General features: G+C 39.0%; 1 protein-coding gene across 1 annotated transcript in view; it reads right to left on the reverse strand.

Annotated features, from left to right (window-relative positions):
* Positions 1-21387, reverse strand: part of mrpl11 (mitochondrial ribosomal protein L11) — a 41993-nt gene that overhangs the window by 17073 nt on the left and 3533 nt on the right. Inside the window, exon 2 of the mRNA XM_034544339.1 lies at positions 6988-7162. Coding sequence (XP_034400230.1) covers positions 6988-7110 — 123 coding nt within the window. The 5' untranslated portion in view covers positions 7111-7162. The remainder of the gene's footprint in view (positions 1-6987; positions 7163-21387) is intronic.

Consider the following 21387-nt stretch of genomic DNA (forward strand, 5'->3'; position numbering starts at 1 on the left):
AAGACGTACATGGGTACACGTTATGTGTACCATGTGGAACTTGGACATATGCCATGTGTAGACTGAAGTTATTCCACAGCTGCGGTCTGTTACACCGCCGAGTGTAAACTAATAAAAGTGTTTAATACTCAACCAGTGTTGACAGTTCATTGACGGTTATGTAGGAGCGTTATTGGCAGCCTGTCGCCTATATATATATATATATATATATATATATATATATATATATATATATATATATATATATATATATATATATATATATATATATATATATATATATATACATACACACACACACACCTTGTGTTTTTAAACTATATTAACGTATTGCATTCTGCTGTCATAGGAAATTGCATGTTTTTATACTCGTCTCTCATACGAGAGCCTGTGAAGGGAAGTGAATGGATGCACCTCCCCCCTCCTCCCACTCACATATTCAAGCTAGAAAAGTGTGCTCTTTGCTTCACGGTGCAGCATGCTGACAAAAGACTGTCATTTATCACAATTATGCCGGCGGTCCCGTCAGCTTGAATCCTCTCGCAGTAATCCTCGAGTGTGCCGTTGTTTTGTCTGTTTAATGTTGAAAGAGAGATGGGGTTTGCCTGTCAAGGGTTGTAGTAAGTGGGTGATGTTTTCTGAGTGAACCGGCTTGTTGCTCAGAGCGGCTGTGAATGCACCCGCTGGCCTCCCATCTTTGCTTAAATGGTCCTAGTAATTGAAATCGAGGCTATTTGTCAAAAAGCAAGCGCATATTCTCAGTGCTTTATTCTATTTACAAGCTATATTAACATGATGTATTACGACTAATGTACATGCAAAAAAAAAAATGCATTAAAAGTTTCAGTGGGAAATTTCTTGCTGGTTCAGAGAGACTTTTAAGGAAAAACCACAGCGGGATAAGCAAAGTAGTAGACAGCATCCGGCCCTTGCCTCCTCTCTCTCTTTCATCTCCTCCTCCCGGTTTCACTCTACATTTCAAACATACGCATTCTGGATGCACTCCCTGTTCTTCTCATATTTCTATTATACTAAAGGCAGAAACTGCATTGGCAGCCCCGGCAACCTCCTAGAATGTGTTACACCGGTTAGGCTCTATATACACTGCTCAGCATTTTCCCTCAACTCCCACCGACTCTCAGAACATGCTCCTGAAGAAAAGTTCATAAGTAGCTCTCCGATTTTCTTTCTTCTTTTGCCTCTATTCTTTCTCTCACTTCCCATGTGTTAATTTCACTCCAGTCAGTAATTATTCTCCTGTACCAAAGCGGTCAGTTTCCCTTCTTTTATTTTTCACGTTTGTTTAAATTTGCCCTGCAGCCGACAGGCGACCTACCTCTCTGCACTTCCCCTGTCAAGGGTGGTTAGTCAGAGAGGAGCAAAAAAACGAGGACGAGAGGCTGGCTATGATTAAAGGGCCGGAGCCACCGCCTCAAGCAGAGGGGCTGCCGACTGCCATTTATTTACTGTTACACACAGTGTTAGCTTGATGGAGCCCAGAGAGACAAACACACACAACACACCGCCCCGACAACAATGTCATCCCAACGGGTCCAAAAGGAGGCATCTTTAGACGAACATATGGCTTTGTTTTGCTCTGTTGAGCATTTGGTTACAACCCATCTCACCTCATTACCCCTGACATGGCGACAGCTACAGTATGCCTACAAGCTCACGCCCTTGTGGTCTGGCAGAAAGAGACACATTTAACAGGCAGATGTCTAAATCATTCATCAGAGCACACACCATCAGCGTCGCCGCTTTTGGGCAAAACTTCAAAGTATAGTCTAGGAGAAAGAAATGATGCAAAAGGGTGAGAGATATGCAATACTGGAGACAAACGCACACTCATGCTCTCGCTGAAACAGGTGATAATTACTGGTAAATTCACATGATGTTTAAATTAAATTAAATATAACCATTTAGTTGATTAATCATTTAGCTGGTTGAAAAAAATCCCCAACTAATTTGATTATTGCTTAATAGTTTTTCTGTCAAACACAAGTGCCAAACTGTTTCTGGTTCCAGCTTCAGATGTGAGGAATTTATTTTTTTGATATTGATTTTAGAACATGATTAACAGGTTTTCAGTAATTCTACCAACACATCTTCCAACTGAACTGACTATTGTTGTGGAAATTATATATATATATGCACACAAGCAAAGCTCAAAACACTCAAGTGTTTATATTGTAATTAAAAAACCCTGAATTGCATCCCAAGTATGAAAGAAGTGTTTATCTGCTCTATATCTAATGTGTAACAAGTTTTACTTTGTATGGCCTACACTGTAATACATTACAGTTTACTTTCATGCCATTCTGAAAATCAGTAGCTTTTAGCTGTGGAGCTTCATTTAGCGGTGAATGAGAGCTCTGCTGTGATTCACATTACTTCCTCTTTAAAAGTCTATTAAAAGACAGCAACATGAAATGCCTTCTTCTGCTTTTTCAGCTATCGTCTTTTCTTAGGACCAACCTGTGCCCTGAAACTGCTTTATTAATCTCTAAAATGTGCTTCTTACTGCTGAACTGAGGGCCCAAAGCCAGGTTTGCATAAATCTAGAGCGAGACGGGAATCAGATCTGAAAACTGTTGATGAACAGCTCTGGTCAGATTTGACAGTTTGTCAGCTTCTATTAATAAGCCGATACAACTCGGTTCACAACAATGTCCTCCATCAGCAGTGCCTACTGCACAGAAATGACACAAACCTGAATGTCAGAAATAGCTAGGTATAGTTATAGAGGTCTGCCTGCACTTTACCTGGGTCTGAACAAAGATGAGGCCCTGCTGGTTCTACTTCTATGACACCTGGACCACGATAACAGGAGGGATTAGCTCCTGTCATTTACTTGTACTGGAGTCAGCAGACTAAATCAGACAAATTCACAAATTAAATTGATGGAAATCACTGGATGTGTAAAAGAAACGCATTGCAGTGAAATTAAATCTGATTCATCTTTCCTCATTGATTGATGGTCTTGCATTCCTCTGGAAAAGATCACATGAAGTCTGAGTAAAGGGTATAATAACTTTTTGTCAATTTGGCAGCCTTATCTAAAGTCTATAGATCACTGACTCCATCACTGAGACGTGATCATTTAGCCTGTTCTCCTAAAAATGACTTTCCCATTCATTCCTGTGAGAACCAAGTATTTAGTTTTTGATTTTTAAATCTTGCAGTAATTTTGAGCCAAATCATGTTTTTTTTACTAAACCTAACCAACTTAAATCTGGCCTTAATTGAACAAAGTAGTTTTGGAGCGTTGTTTTTGTTCATTAACCACCGTGAACAGTTCAGGGCGGAAGAAAATACTGTTCCCTCAAAAAGGGATTGAGAGTGCAGGTTAGTTGTATGGTAACGTGATGTTGAAGAGCGAGGGTTGAGAAAGCATGGAAGTGGAGTCTCTCTTTGTGTTTCACTCTATGCATGTATTAAGACTCTGAATCTGTGAAGTAAAAAGTACCGTATGTACCTCTGAAATGTAATACTATCACAAGTAATGTACCTCAAAATTATACTGAAGTGCAGCACTTAAGTATGTACTTGAAGTACTTTTCACAACAGAAATGCAATTTGAAGATATCTTATTGGACTGCGAGTCCTTATTAGTCATCATTATATAATCAATAAAACTACTACTTATAATTGTTAGCTGGAGTCTGAAACAGAATTACATTTGTCTTTATATTGCCGACTTCTGAGCTGAATCGAGGAAATAAAACAAGAATAGAAAGAAAAAAAAATAAAGACAAGAAAATTGTTTCAAACAAGAAACATAAAACTAACTTGTGTTCTTTAAGAAAAATCAAAAACTAAGTGAGAAATATCCAACGTTTCTGAATATTTGAAGAGGACAAAGAGGAAGTGTCCAAAAGACACGCCGTAAAGATCCTACTCGTCTAAGATGGTAAATAAACTACTATCCTTATTCGTGGCCGTTATCCTGAGCTGTCACATAATGCATATTCTTTAAACCGATCAAATTCCAACGAGAGCATCTTTTGGGAAAAGAAAATGTGTTTTTTGGAGAGAAAACATCTAAAAATACCACAAACGACCACTGATGCTGACATATCAGCACTCATGTCACTGCGACAGGTTTTATAGGATGTGATAGACAGTTTCTTTTTATAGGATGTGATAGTTTTTTTTATAGGATGTGATATAGTTTTTGCTGTTGTTTGGATTTTTTATGTATGCCACTGGGGAGCTGCTATTAAAAATAATGTTTTAACGACGAAATAACCTTTAGGGTTGAGAGTTGAGTGACAGTCAGAGCGAGTTTCTTAATTCTCAGCTTTTGGTGGATCAGAAGGAACTTGGAGGTCTCCAGTGTAGCTGAGGGGGAGGAAGCTTTAGCTGAGCCTTAAATGTGATCATTGAAAATCTTTAAATCAATTATACATCTAACTGGTAAACAGTGCAGAAACGGTCAAATTGGGTTATTACAGTCTTTTTACTGGGTTGCAGTTAAAACCCCGGCTGCTGTATTTTTCAGGGAGAATGAAAGATGTTGAAATTGGATTACATTAAAGAATAAATCTGCCTCTTAATTACTGCATAAAAAGGTCTCATTACTGTAACTACTCATTGTATTATTACTTCAGAAGTAAAGTCATTGTCAAACATCAGTCCAAACCTTGTGACCTCTGTGCGTGTGTGTCAGGCGTACGTGCATTTAATAACAGTCTCATGTTCATAGTCTTAATCATCATGAGTCAGAATTCTCTGCAATATATTTTAGTATTTTAATTTCATCGCCAGACTACCTACCTACTCATCTTCTTATAATACCACATTGGATTTGTTCGATGTTTTGTAAATAAAGTTTTTTAGATTTGGGATTTCATGTTTAATTTTCAGGTACATCTTTAACATACTTGAATATAACATAAAATAACCGTGTGACATCAAACATGAATTCAACGACATAATTTGTTAAACAAACACAACTAGTTGTGGTGTAATCACTCGGATGTAACTCGTTACATTGATAACTGTCCAATTGTGATGCTCTGATCGTTAACCTCATCTTCGTCTCTGTTCACACAACTGTATTGTTTTATATCTTGTAAAATGTTGTAAAATGTATATTTTATTTTACGCCATAAAAGCACAATCTGCTCCTGCTTTAATGACGGCTCAGCTCTTTAACTTTGATTGTCCTTTGCCAGATTGAATGAAAGAAACTCTCTGGGCACGTCGTGCACATATAAATGATCCAGTCAGGCTCTTTAATGGACAGTGCTCATCAGCCTTAAATGCTGTTGAACTTAGTGGCAACACTCAGAGAGGAAAATGGGGAAGTCAACAAAACTGGCAGAAAACAGCGACGTGTGATAAATAATGTCAGCAACGAGCAAATGTTGAGATGGAACAAATGAGTTAAATGATGTGAAAACATTTGACTTCTCTTATCTGTAACGGTGTCATTACTTTATGGTTTTGTTCAAAATGATGTACTCTGATGTTACCAGCGACCTAAACTACAACATAAATTAAATTAATTAATGGAAATCTGAACTCCCTGCCAGACAGGGACAATGATTTAATGCTCACAAGTTTTAATGAAACAGATTTCTCTCCCGTTTTGTTTAAACTGTCTCTGTATTGCTCTACACATCCACTTCATAATATTTTCATCTTTTATATTAAAATAACAAATAGTTTATTTAATGATTCATGTGTTGATTATTTTCTTGATCAATCTTTAGCTCTAGATAACTATCACTCAACTCTGCAGATCTCCGCAGCTCAACAGCTTTAAAATCATTGTTTTGATTTTCTGCCCTTAAAGTGTCTTTTTTGGCCGCAGCAGTTAAAAAAAGCTTTAAAAACCTCACATTACATTAGAGCCCAAAAAACAGCTAAAAGAGACTTAATATTGGGATCAAATTCATTACGTGAATCATCAACTAAAAAAGTAATAATGTGTCAGATGCTTTGTTTACAGCTTGTTTTGGTGGCTCCTAAGGGGACACACACACACACACACACACACACACACACACACACACACACACACACACACACACACACACACACACACACACACACACACACACACACACACACACACACACACACACACACACACACACACACACACACACACACACACACACACACACACACACACACACACACACACACACACACACACACACACACACACACACACGTCAATAGTGAGTTTATTACTTCGTTTCAGATTTGAATGCGTTATAGATGCAGGACACGTACCTAACATCATCACTGGGAAGATAACTTTATTTACAGCAAAAAAATAATTCTGCCTCAGTAATTTGTCTCCACTTACTACAATCAATCTTTGTTCGTTGCTCAGGACTGCTGACTTGCTGAGGACTGTTTTATGATTGTGCCAGCAGATACATACATACATTTTTCTCACAGCATTTGGCATCGCTGGTGAAAAAGTTATAGTGGTGCATCCCTGAGCAATAAAAACAACAACAAAAGAAACAAACTCAGCTGTCTCTCTGGAGAATTGAAGCTGAGAGAAGCATACAATCATTTAAGACAAAACCTTCACAGGTTCAGTCCCATTTTATCGACTGGCTTGTATAGAGTGAGGCTAATGTATATGGAAAGCTGTTGTGGATGAAGGTGTTAGTGTCTTTGGCCTGGAAACTGCAAGAAAATAGTTGCAGACTGAAGCTGAGTGTGAACTACCTGCACAATGGAGCTGTGCGACTAGAATAAGAATGGGAATATGAATAGGGCTATGAGAGGAGATGGAGGTGGTAGTGGGGATGTAGGATGAGGTGACTGTGGAGAGAGAGGCAACGATGTGATTGGCAAAGGGAAAATAGGGAAGAATCCGGTTGTCTCGCAGTTAATGAGAGCTGTGTGCAGAAGGTCAGCTGATAAAATAAAGCCCTGCTCTTGCAATTAAGTTAATACTCCCGATCATTCGGAGCGAACAGATGGAACAAGAAGTGGAATCGTAAGTAATTTTACCTGTCCCAGGATGGGGCCCAGTGGGGGGCCGGGGGCTGCTTGTCCTGACCTCACTATAGCCCGGATTACACTGCTGGCATCCACTTTCTTCACAGCCTTGGCTGCCTTAGAGATCTTTGACATCCTGGTCTCAAAAGCCTTAAATCTGCCTCCACGTCAAATGAGAATCCATCCACTGAGAATGCAGAAGAAAAACAAACAAAATAGCCTTTTCGTGAATACACAACTGCGACAAATCATTTACACGCCGGGCTCATTAAAACATCATACACTCAAATCAATACAGATACCCACAGGCAAAACTTGTGCCTTTCCATTTTGCGGCGGGCGAGTAATTAAGAAAATCTTTGCCTTCGATCGGCTCCGCGAGAGCCACTTTCCTGGAGGTGTTTGCAGTGTGGATCAGTGCTGACGCTCGCCATGTTGAAGAGCCTGAGAACTGGCAGGATTTAAACTTTTCTCCCAAAAATCATGGGGTGCATGCCAAAAACACCTCCCTTCAGCTTCAGATGTGTCGCCTACTAAACTGCCTCTGCTGCAGCAGAGGTCGAGAGTAGAGGGCAGAATATGGATAAGTAACAATACTAATACACAGAGGAGGGCTGGAAGTGGCATCCCCACGTATGAACGCAAAGAGGTGTCGGCTTTTTCATCCAACCCTAAAATACATTTGCCAAATTAGGAGTCAATTAGTGGAGTGGAGAGAACTGCCTGAACTCCTTGCTTTTCTCTAGGGAGGACGAAATGCGTAAAAGCCAGCCGATAATCCTCTGCTGGAATAAAAGTGATACTGACGCAGCTGAAAAAGAAAAAAAGATCAATGACTAGAGTCAAGGGACAAATACAAGTTTTAAGGTTGAGCCCTGCATTCAATAAAAATAAGTACTTGAGTCGAGAGAGGAGGTCCAGCAATGATTCATTGTAGGCAACAGAGGGTATCCAATTTGATCAACAGAAGAGACAGTACCAACAAGATATACAGGACGTCACGCTGCTAGAGAGCAACAAACGGGGAGAAACTGCTCCCAAGAAAAGTTGTGCTTCTATCTGTGCTGCTGGTTATCCAGCAGCCGTTAAAGCGCGACCACCATAAGTAACGTTTAGGGCATTAATGTGATGCGCATACTGCAGAAAGAGTCCCAAATACAATCCATTTAGTTTGAATTCCCTCTTTAAAATGTAAGCCTACACTTCAGAGGTCAATTTCACGCTACTCGCCTAATGTGTTCAGATACTTTGTTGTAGAAAAATTGTGATGCAGTTCCGATCAATTTTGGAGCCAGTGTGCATTAAATCTTGAGTGAGAAAACCCCACTGTTATCAAAAAATGACAGACAGGCTCATAAATCCTAAATGGCAAGCTGGAGAAAAATAAGTAAAATAGCAGTTTGAAGAATTGTCAACCAATAAAATGACGTACTGTACATTCAGAGAGACGAGGCTTAACTGGAGTTTTTGCGGCTCCGAGAGAAAAACAATTAGGGCCAGCATCAGATGTTGGGTTTAATTCCAATTTGGGGCAAAGGGAATAACAGTTATGCGAGTGGGGAAATGACAACGTCATGCTTTAATGCACCGCAACTTCACTCTCTGTTGGAGAATGAATAATAAAACCGCAGTTCCTTCACAAAATGAAATCACTCATCACAAGGCCAAGCAGTGAACGCTGAAGAAGAATTGACCTACATAAGGCATCACAACGGCACTGACGGTACGTATCACGCAGCTACATTTACATTAGATTTAAGAAAAGGAGCATCCACTGTGCAGCAGCAGAAAACATGGTTCAAGGCAATACAATCAGAGCTGGCTTAATATTTTTGCTGTGAATAATAAAATCAAAGCCTCAGCAATTTGAAAGGAGCAGGCACAATTTTGAGCTGCTCTTTAGGCTGAATATTACATTCCTACAGCAATTACTGGCAACAGCTTCTTCGATAACGCTGAGTACATAGTTTGAGCAATGTGCTTGGGCCGTGTAGATTTGCAACGTTAAACATGCTTGATGAATGACATGCTGCAACGCCAGAGATTAAATTACCACCCAATAACAAAAGGCGAGGGGAGCGAAAATAGAGAAAACAACACCGCAAATGTTGCACCATTCTTCCAAACTCTCCAAACTGTTGTTGCACCAAGCAATGTCATTCCTATTCCTGCCTTATTTTATGTGTGATGTATTTATTTTTAGTCTTTTTATATGTCTTACGTGGTCTTCCAGGCCTTTTGGTGTTGGTGATCTTGCCAGTGTGTTCCTTATTCTTAGGAATGTAGTTTATTCTGTAAATCCTAATGTTTCTGCTATCTGCCTGATAGGTTTGTGTAATTTGTCAGCCTTTTACTGGCCTCCTTCACACCTCTTTGTTCCTCATGCTGAGAGTTCCCTGGACCAGCTACCAAATGCAAACTCAACATTTTTAATCATCGAGACCTTTTTATCTGCTTATTTTGTCATGAATAACGAGGGAACAGGCCACACCTGGCCATCACACCATTTGTAAGACAATCCAATTACTTTAGAGCCTTTAAAAATGTGGGGGACTATGTAAAAATGGTTGTAATTCATAGACCATTAATGCAATAATTTTGTTATATAAAGCTGAAAGTCTACACTTCAACTACATATGGACTGCGTCATTTCAAATCTCTGTAAAGTCGTATGAAGAGGAAAAGAAGAAGAATTTTGTCACAGTCCAAATACTTATGGCCCTGACTGTATGTGAAGGACGCTCAGGTCAAAAGGTCATAGTCGGGAGTAACACTGTAAGAAGTAAAGCTGCCAGGCCTTACGTGGCTTTATATGTGGATAGTTTACCAGAAGATCCCTGGACTCTCCAGATGAACCAAGAGGAAGATCTAAAAGTGCATTCAGCATTACTATAAATATTACATGTCTGATATTTAATATCATAATTAACACCTGTTATTAAAATGTGCAGGTTTACATAAACTGTAGTGAAAAGATAGAATAACCTGAAACTCCCCTTGTACAAAGTCATTACATCTTTTATCATCCGTTCATTCAGAAAACTCCTTTAGAGTTTCACACCACAGCAGCTTCTGTGTTTTGTTTCAGCATAATTAACACTGACTGCACTTCAAGGATAAAGATGACTTTGATTAAAGAAATTAATCAGTTTGCTATTAAGAATCTGCGTCTAATTGGACTGGTGAAGCCCATCGCTGTTTGTTGTTTGGGATATTAAGGCTCTCTTTAGTCTTCATTAAGGGAGACACGTCAAACAGTGGCCAACATCAATGAATCCTCCAAATCTGTTATTTATTCACACGGCAAGGTTACTGGATATTGATCTTCTATTAAATTACATTCATGAAAAATGAAAGAAATGGTCTTAAGAAAAAAAAAATGTAATCACTTGGGTTTTAAAGTCCCAAACCGTCCTCAATGTAAAATATAGACATAGTACCAGCCCCGAGGAAATCATATCCTCTTCTTCTCTTTCCTTCAGTTTTACTGCAATCTGATGAAATATAAGGTGAATGTAAATTGATTTCTCCCTGGGATCCCGTGTTGTGTCTGGAACAACACAGAATCAAGTCTGGTTCAATAATCTTTGTTACACTTTGTCTGTTTTCACATCTTCAGATCTCAACTAATTTGAAAAAGAATCAGTGAACAAAACAAAGTCAAATACTTTCTAATGAAACTGACTTTGTGCTGCCACATGAAATAAATACTAATCATCTTAAAGGATGACTCTTCTTTGCACAGGGAATTTCAGCTTCACCCTTCTAGACAGAGGTATTTAGTACCACGGTGTAGAACAAAGCGGTATAAAGAAAACCTTTTTTTCCCAGCCGCCACCATTCAGGTGAACAAATTAGAATAATAACAGTGCACTGATTTGTGGCTTTGTGTCATTTTATCATCATGTCTGTCTTATTGATTGTAATGCGTGCGTCGAGATGAATGCCTCACTTTCCATTGCGAAACAAGTCTACCTACGGGTACAAATAAAGAAACCTGAACCTAATACAATTTCAAGTATTGCTCATGGGAAACTTGGATGTAAGCGTATCACCCTCTTGATTTAAGTTTAAAAAAAATAAAAATGTTTTTAGCCACAACAGCAGCTTGTGGTCAATGTTGGTCCACCACTGCAGACAGAAACCTCTAAAGGATGGAGTGACGTGGTATTCAGTACAGACATTCATGATGCCATGCGGATGAATCCTACTGACTTTTCCTCTAGCGCCACCATGAGGTTGACATTTGCCATGTTCTTGCATGCAAACTCATCAGGAATGAAAGGGGTGACAAAAGATGCGGTCCCGGTCTCTCTCACAGTTTTTTCTCATCCCAGAGATCAACACATCTGGGTGATGCCGTCAATTGTGCGTTAGCATGTTGGATGCATTTCCGTTACATAAATCTGTGGAGCAACACCAACTCACCATCCACATATTAGACACCACTCTCTCTCTCCAGCTGTTGAAGCAGGTTGGCTTATATTTGACACAGAAACAAGAAACTGACTCTTTGCGCCTACTTTGGTCTAATTTTACCTTTCTAGAGGAAGCAATATGACGATATACACCACGAGACTATAGATTTGACTACCAACAGGGATTGTGTCATACCCTTTATTTCTGGGTGTATTAGGTAATTGAAGACAATGTTTAAATTACATTAATTATATACAGAGATACAGGGGTTTTAACATTGTTGGGGATATTTTTGCTTTTATTCAAAAGGTGGACAGATGAGATTTTGTGTGAATTGCATACAGAGGTCCCACTCTGAAATCGTTGACAACGCAGCCATGACATGCTGTGATAGAGGATTGTATCACCCATCCATATTTTTCCTTTCTATTTTCTTCATTTACTTAATGTCTTCCTGGTCCCCCTGTGCTGCAATAACATGGTATTTATAGCGTAGCAGACAGTTCACAACCCTAATTAGGCCAAGTTTAGTTGATACATTTATGCACGCAAGCTTCTATCGTAGGTCATGTTTTAAATGTGCGATCCATTACCTGATATTTATTTCTTACCCCAGGGGTGTAGGTTTGTATTACTCTGATAAGAACTGAAGTATTCTTATTCTGGTCTCACCGCTCAAAAAAACCCATTCGGTTTCCATTTGACTAAAGATAATAACCAGAGGCCATTTCCAAACAGAAACCACGATCAGTTTTCTTTGAAATTAAAAAGGAAAAGGACAGAATTAATTATTATCTTCCAAAAACATTAAAACTATGACAATCAGTGCTACTCAACTCCTAGTGTGGCAGTCCATCTAGTGGTTGCATTCACCTTTACATTAGATGCAAGACAAAAGATGAGAGATTAAGTCACAATAAATTAGCAGTAAATCACGTGTGTGATTTCTGAGACACTACAATAACCTAATTGAAGATAAACAAGAAGAAAGGCCCTGCAGACTAAATGAAGCCCCTTGATACTAATAGAAAAAGAGCGAGGCATATATTTAAAATTATAAAAGCAATTTCATGTTTCTGCTCATCATTGCAGAAAAGTTTGAATACCATTAGAGCCACGATAAATGACTGGCGTCCTTGAATACACAAGATGCCAAGTCTGTTTAACAGCACAATGAACAGCACATGAAGAACCTTTACTGGCAGCAGGGAACTCTGGGATGTAGTATTTGTTTAGACGGTGCAACATTGGGAATTACAGGAGCTGCAGATTAACTGTAATCAATGAGTCTAATGCAGTGACCAAACAGAAAGAAAAAATTAACTGTGCTTTGATCATTCACTGACACACATGGGATGAGATTAAGATACAAAGCTTCAAATATAAATTTATAGCGAACCTGTCATATGCCAATGCTGTTGCACAACATTAGTATTCACACCATCAAACTCCATTCCTGGAGCTATTGATTGCCAAATGCTAAAGGCCAGTCAAATAAAACGTAGTACTCAAGAAGAGTCTGAATGATCCCTAAAGACTAAAAAGGGGAACTGTAGCATGATCTAATTTAACCTGAACCTAGAGGTCTCTTCTCTCCGAGCTCTCGTCTAATCTGCGAATTCAGAAATAAACAACTCATCATTTCCACACTATCAGGAATAAACACAATTTACATCAAATAGCCTGATGTCTGATTTAATTAGTTTTAAGCTACAAATTAAGCACCAAGTTATAAGAACTACTCAACATCACATTTTCAGGGTGCAATTATTCTAATTAAGTTATTACCACTTAAAATGCAAACTGGAGTCACAGACAATGTCAGTGTTCAACATGTTTCTACAGTCCAAAATATTACTATACAATGCCTTGTTTCAAACTTATCTATATCCTCAATCCATTCACTAAGGTGCCCTTGAGCAGGTCCCTTAACCCCCAACTGAGCAGACAATGTAGGTCTATAGGAAAAAGTATTTTTGGGCCCCATGGCGAGTTGTAATTCACGGTTTGGCCACTATGGGAAGTTTGCCACAAAACCTGGCACTCTTCCTGGAGCCTTGACCCTTAACCCATCCTCTGGTAAGAACTCCTGCACCAAATGTGAGCCAATCACAAATGTGTGTAATGTTTGGTGTCCATTATATTTGTGGCCACTCAGTATATTTTAATCAGTTCACTTCTTCCAGTTGTCAAGCAGTCACTGTGCAAAAGTAAGACAGTTAATGAGGGCACCAGCTGTTCTCTGTGCCGCTTTAGTGCCGACAACTGAAGCAGCAGATACATTCCCATCACTGCAGCCTGGACTCATACCAGGACCTTGTATTTGAATAGTGATGACTCCCAGTATAAACTCCCTGCATGTATTATCTCTGCTTGCCTGTGATCAAATCCCAGGGAGGCTGTCTTCCTTCCTGGCTCCCCTGAATGCATTACCCTCTCCCTGTCATGTTTGAATGGCGAGACAGAATGTGTTACAAACCGCCTGTACTATGAATAAATATAGAAAAGCAACAAACCGCGACAATGACGCATCAGCAGCAGTTATGTTCCCTGTGAAATATTTTTTAAAAAAAAAGGGAAAACAGCCCTCAATTCAGATCATCCCCCCGATGCATTTTGCAGACATGCAGCATATTTCATATGTTGTGGCTACGTAGCTGACCGTTTTCTCTAGTATCTGAGCATAAAGCACATGAAAAACCCACACTTAGGGGCTCCACTGTAACTTGAATTTTAAGTCTGGATACATGATTTATAAAGTCTGGATGTACCAAGAGAAGCAATGCATTGCTCACAACATCATTAGACTTATTTATGCTATTCAGCAACAACACAAACAACAAGCAATGCGAGAAAAGGGAGAGGAGGAAAAGCAATCACAGATGTAGATGATTACACACATGCATACCATCTCTAGGCAACATGTAGATACACAAGGCTCTGACATTATAATATCCAGGCCTCAGAACTACAGCTCCGAAACTGTAAGCAAACTGTGACTGCGGTCAGAATGTGACAGTAAACCCTCTGAACTGTGGAGGCATCTGCCCCCATGGGTCTGAGCCCCTGCTGCAGCTGGATCTCATATCCAGAATACTGGGGAGGTATGAAGGTAACAGCGTGGTCGGGTGGGAGGGGAGTGAAAACATAAATTGCGACAAGGAATCTGGGTGAAGTTAAAGTTAAAGTTAAATTAAGAGCTTGATTTTGCGGCCAGCCAAAGATTTGAAGTTAGGTAACGACTCTGCTCTTTAAAAAACTATTAGCTGAAAATCTTTTGTGACTGATTTTATTCTAAAATATTTAACCCATTCAGGCGTATACTATAAGAACATATAAAAACTAGCTACAAAAAAAACGTTTATTTTTCTCACCGTTCTCCAAGCTCTTTTTATGCAAAATATCTACCAAACACTTTGTATCTTTATAACAATGACATTACAGGGTTGACCATTGGTGCTTTCACAATATTTAAACAATGAGATTTCTAATTAATAAAACATCAGTAATGTGGATATAATGGCTAAGATGGTAAAAGCAAATACTAAAACAGTATTGTAAGTTCAGAAAAGAATCGCATAACTTTTCTGTAATGCAGCCTTTAAAACCAGGAAAAGACAACACGCTAATATTGATATGTTTCATAGCTCTAGTGGAGGACACAGCTCCATCCTGTGTAGCTAAGGCTAACGTTTGTTATCTTTACCTACAGTTTAAAGCTACAACAAGGAGTTTATGGCCGTCTTGATTTCAACTGATCCATCTATATGACCTTAGTAAGCAAACAAGACCATCGGAGAGAAGATCAGCTTGACCCTCCCGTGTCTCTAGAGGTTGCTAAAAGCATGACGACGCCGGACAAAATACCGAAGTCGAGGCTTCAAAACACCAATCTACAAACAAATGGGCGACATCAACTTGTTACAGACAGTCTTGGCAAGGTCACCAAAGAGAAAAAGAAAAGAATGGACCGAAAGAAAAAAAATAATTAAATGGACAGTGATGGAGCACATGCAAAAACAAGAGTCAACACTAGGATTTAAAATTATTAAAAAACAATCCTGAATTGCCCCTCTTCCTTCTAGACTTGAATTGTCTATTACATTTATAAAATACATTATGAGGCAAAGCTTTAAACCAATATAGGAGTTTACATTGGTGGATAAAACAAAGCCAGTTGAAGCTTTGGCTAACTTTAGTTGAATGCAGCATTTGTTGAACAAAGTAAGCGCATGATGAGCAACGTCAAGATCTTTATCACACAGAAGACTACACGGTGTTGTAGTCTTCATTCTGGGAAAACAACTGCTTTTTCCCACAATATCGGCACATTAACTTAGACCTGCAAATAAATATGTACTTCATAGAGGTCAGGTTTTCTGTCAGGTTACTAAAAGTACTTTCAGAAAATTAGAATCGAGAATTATCTTGAGTGACCTATAAAATACATGCAAACAGGATATAAAGTCGATTCTCAAATGACTGGTCTGAAGCAGTTTTCTCTCGTTTGAAGATAGAAAAATAATGAGGAATGTTAGGTTGTAGTGGATTTTATGTATTTGCACATGTAGATAAGAGAAGTTTATGTTTTAAATTAATACATAAAGAAAGATATGATAATTAATTTGGGATATTATGAGGAATATTCTGGAGGAATGTATTGTGAAACATAAGAGAGGATCACTGTTTTATTATTCTGTTTTAATGACAAATGTAATGATTAACTGTATGATGCATGAGAATGAATGAATGTTTTATTGTTTAGACAATAGTTAAAATGGATGCCGATTGAAACCTAATGTGTTGCTTTTATTCGGAAGGCAGGATAATAGGGTTTTATTGTGAAGGGGAACTTCCTGTCCTTGACCGGAAGAGTGAGCTTTGACCTCGCCTGTTTACTAATTGGCGTAGCGAACAGAATGGCGGCATCCTTTGAACTGACCAATGGAACTAACCTTTAGGTGTGAATTCATTTGCATGACCATACTAATAGCCGAGCATTTGTTCTGGGGACATGGTTCTACTGGTCTGGAGACTCGAGACAGCCCCGGTCTGTGGCTCCCTGGGAGCTGCACTCCGTCTGTGGAGAGTTCCTCCTTTCTGGCCCCACGATCGTGAACGCTACATGAGTATTATCTTTGCCATTAAATATTGTTAAACTTTAACTCGAATCCTGAATTTCCTGCGGCCACGGGACCCGGAGCTTTGAACACGAATCTTACAGGAATCAAGTAGAAAGTTTACTGTGTGGTTTACACTGTAGTTCTTAAACTGGAGGCCACAGAGTCTCTGCAGGGAAGCCGATGTGTCGACATGTCAAACACAATAACTATAATCATTCATTGCAATAATTGCAAAAGCGATTGTTAATACGATCAGTTCCACCTGTTCTCTCCCTGCTATGTCAAGACTGTATGTGAAGGACGCTCAGGTCAAAAGGTCATAGTCGGGAGTAACACTGTAAGAAGTAAAGCTGCCAGGCCTTACGTGGCTTTATATGTGGATAGTTTACCAGAAGATCCCTGGACTCTCCAGATGAACCAAGAGGAAGATCTAAAAGTGCATTCAGCATTACTATAAATATTACATGTCTGATATTTAATATCATAATTAACACCTGTTATTAAAATGTGCAGGTTTACATAAACTGTAGTGAAAAGATAGAATAACCTGAAACTCCCCTTGTACAAAGTCATTACATCTTTTATCATCCGTTCATTCAGAAAACTCCTTTAGAGTTTCACACCACAGCAGCTTCTGTGTTTTGTTTCAGCATAATTAACACTGACTGCACTTCAAGGATAAAGATGACTTTGATTAAAGAAATTAATCAGTTTGCTATTAAGAATCTGCGTCTAATTGGACTGGTGAAGCCCATCGCTGTTTGTTGTTTGGGATATTAAGGCTCTCTTTAGTCTTCATTAAGGGAGACACGTCAAACAGTGGCCAACATCAATGAATCCTCCAAATCTGTTATTTATTCACACGGCAAGGTTACTGGATATTGATCTTCTATTAAATTACATTCATGAAAAATGAAAGAAATGGTCTTAAGAAAAAAAAAATGTAATCACTTGGGTTTTAAAGTCCCAAACCGTCCTCAATGTAAAATATAGACATAGTACCAGCCCCGAGGAAATCATATCCTCTTCTTCTCTTTCCTTCAGTTTTACTGCAATCTGATGAAATATAAGGTGAATGTAAATTGATTTCTCCCTGGGATCCCGTGTTGTGTCTGGAACAACACAGAATCAAGTCTGGTTCAATAATCTTTGTTACACTTTGTCTGTTTTCACATCTTCAGATCTCAACTAATTTGAAAAAGAATCAGTGAACAAAACAAAGTCAAATACTTTCTAATGAAACTGACTTTGTGCTGCCACATGAAATAAATACTAATCATCTTAAAGGATGACTCTTCTTTGCACAGGGAATTTCAGCTTCACCCTTCTAGACAGAGGTATTTAGTACCACGGTGTAGAACAAAGCGGTATAAAGAAAACCTTTTTTTCCCAGCCGCCACCATTCAGGTGAACAAATTAGAATAATAACAGTGCACTGATTTGTGGCTTTGTGTCATTTTATCATCATGTCTGTCTTATTGATTGTAATGCGTGCGTCGAGATGAATGCCTCACTTTCCATTGCGAAACAAGTCTACCTACGGGTACAAATAAAGAAACCTGAACCTAATACAATTTCAAGTATTGCTCATGGGAAACTTGGATGTAAGCGTATCACCCTCTTGATTTAAGTTTAAAAAAAATAAAAATGTTTTTAGCCACAACAGCAGCTTGTGGTCAATGTTGGTCCACCACTGCAGACAGAAACCTCTAAAGGATGGAGTGACGTGGTATTCAGTACAGACATTCATGATGCCATGCGGATGAATCCTACTGACTTTTCCTCTAGCGCCACCATGAGGTTGACATTTGCCATGTTCTTGCATGCAAACTCATCAGGAATGAAAGGGGTGACAAAAGATGCGGTCCCGGTCTCTCTCACAGTTTTTTCTCATCCCAGAGATCAACACATCTGGGTGATGCCGTCAATTGTGCGTTAGCATGTTGGATGCATTTCCGTTACATAAATCTGTGGAGCAACACCAACTCACCATCCACATATTAGACACCACTCTCTCTCTCCAGCTGTTGAAGCAGGTTGGCTTATATTTGACACAGAAACAAGAAACTGACTCTTTGCGCCTACTTTGGTCTAATTTTACCTTTCTAGAGGAAGCAATATGACGATATACACCACGAGACTATAGATTTGACTACCAACAGGGATTGTGTCATACCCTTTATTTCTGGGTGTATTAGGTAATTGAAGACAATGTTTAAATTACATTAATTATATACAGAGATACAGGGGTTTTAACATTGTTGGGGATATTTTTGCTTTTATTCAAAAGGTGGACAGATGAGATTTTGTGTGAATTGCATACAGAGGTCCCACTCTGAAATCGTTGACAACGCAGCCATGACATGCTGTGATAGAGGATTGTATCACCCATCCATATTTTTCCTTTCTATTTTCTTCATTTACTTAATGTCTTCCTGGTCCCCCTGTGCTGCAATAACATGGTATTTATAGCGTAGCAGACAGTTCACAACCCTAATTAGGCCAAGTTTAGTTGATACATTTATGCACGCAAGCTTCTATCGTAGGTCATGTTTTAAATGTGCGATCCATTACCTGATATTTATTTCTTACCCCAGGGGTGTAGGTTTGTATTACTCTGATAAGAACTGAAGTATTCTTATTCTGGTCTCACCGCTCAAAAAAACCCATTCGGTTTCCATTTGACTAAAGATAATAACCAGAGGCCATTTCCAAACAGAAACCACGATCAGTTTTCTTTGAAATTAAAAAGGAAAAGGACAGAATTAATTATTATCTTCCAAAAACATTAAAACTATGACAATCAGTGCTACTCAACTCCTAGTGTGGCAGTCCATCTAGTGGTTGCATTCACCTTTACATTAGATGCAAGACAAAAGATGAGAGATTAAGTCACAATAAATTAGCAGTAAATCACGTGTGTGATTTCTGAGACACTACAATAACCTAATTGAAGATAAACAAGAAGAAAGGCCCTGCAGACTAAATGAAGCCCCTTGATACTAATAGAAAAAGAGCGAGGCATATATTTAAAATTATAAAAGCAATTTCATGTTTCTGCTCATCATTGCAGAAAAGTTTGAATACCATTAGAGCCACGATAAATGACTGGCGTCCTTGAATACACAAGATGCCAAGTCTGTTTAACAGCACAATGAACAGCACATGAAGAACCTTTACTGGCAGCAGGGAACTCTGGGATGTAGTATTTGTTTAGACGGTGCAACATTGGGAATTACAGGAGCTGCAGATTAACTGTAATCAATGAGTCTAATGCAGTGACCAAACAGAAAGAAAAAATTAACTGTGCTTTGATCATTCACTGACACACATGGGATGAGATTAAGATACAAAGCTTCAAATATAAATTTATAGCGAACCTGTCATATGCCAATGCTGTTGCACAACATTAGTATTCACACCATCAAACTCCATTCCTGGAGCTATTGATTGCCAAATGCTAAAGGCCAGTCAAATAAAACGTAGTACTCAAGAAGAGTCTGAATGATCCCTAAAGACTAAAAAGGGGAACTGTAGCATGATCTAATTTAACCTGAACCTAGAGGTCTCTTCTCTCCGAGCTCTCGTCTAATCTGCGAATTCAGAAATAAACAACTCATCATTTCCACACTATCAGGAATAAACACAATTTACATCAAATAGCCTGATGTCTGATTTAATTAGTTTTAAGCTACAAATTAAGCACCAAGTTATAAGAACTACTCAACATCACATTTTCAGGGTGCAATTATTCTAATTAAGTTATTACCACTTAAAATGCAAACTGGAGTCACAGACAATGTCAGTGTTCAACATGTTTCTACAGTCCAAAATATTACTATACAATGCCTTGTTTCAAACTTATCTATATCCTCAATCCATTCACTAAGGTGCCCTTGAGCAGGTCCCTTAACCCCCAACTGAGCAGACAATGTAGGTCTATAGGAAAAAGTATTTTTGGGCCCCATGGCGAGTTGTAATTCACGGTTTGGCCACTATGGGAAGTTTGCCACAAAACCTGGCACTCTTCCTGGAGCCTTGACCCTTAACCCATCCTCTGGTAAGAACTCCTGCACCAAATGTGAGCCAATCACAAATGTGTGTAATGTTTGGTGTCCATTATATTTGTGGCCACTCAGTATATTTTAATCAGTTCACTTCTTCCAGTTGTCAAGCAGTCACTGTGCAAAAGTAAGACAGTTAATGAGGGCACCAGCTGTTCTCTGTGCCGCTTTAGTGCCGACAACTGAAGCAGCAGATACATTCCCATCACTGCAGCCTGGACTCATACCAGGACCTTGTATTTGAATAGTGATGACTCCCAGTATAAACTCCCTGCATGTATTATCTCTGCTTGCCTGTGATCAAATCCCAGGGAGGCTGTCTTCCTTCCTGGCTCCCCTGAATGCATTACCCTCTCCCTGTCATGTTTGAATGGCGAGACAGAATGTGTTACAAACCGCCTGTACTATGAATAAATATAGAAAAGCAACAAACCGCGACAATGACGCATCAGCAGCAGTTATGTTCCCTGTGAAATATTTTTTTAAAAAAAAGGGAAAACAGCCCTCAATTCAGATCATCCCCCCGATGCATTTTGCAGACATGCAGCATATTTCATATGTTGTGGCTACGTAGCTGACCGTTTTCTCTAGTATCTGAGCATAAAGCACATGAAAAACCCACACTTAGGGGCTCCACTGTAACTTGAATTTTAAGTCTGGATACATGATTTATAAAGTCTGGATGTACCAAGAGAAGCAATGCATTGCTCACAACATCATTAGACTTATTTATGCTATTCAGCAACAACACAAACAACAAGCAATGCGAGAAAAGGGAGAGGAGGAAAAGCAATCACAGATGTAGA

The sequence above is a fragment of the Cyclopterus lumpus genome, chromosome 10, assembly GCF_009769545.1.
Source record: "Cyclopterus lumpus isolate fCycLum1 chromosome 10, fCycLum1.pri, whole genome shotgun sequence".
Lineage (NCBI taxonomy): Eukaryota > Metazoa > Chordata > Actinopteri > Perciformes > Cyclopteridae > Cyclopterus > Cyclopterus lumpus.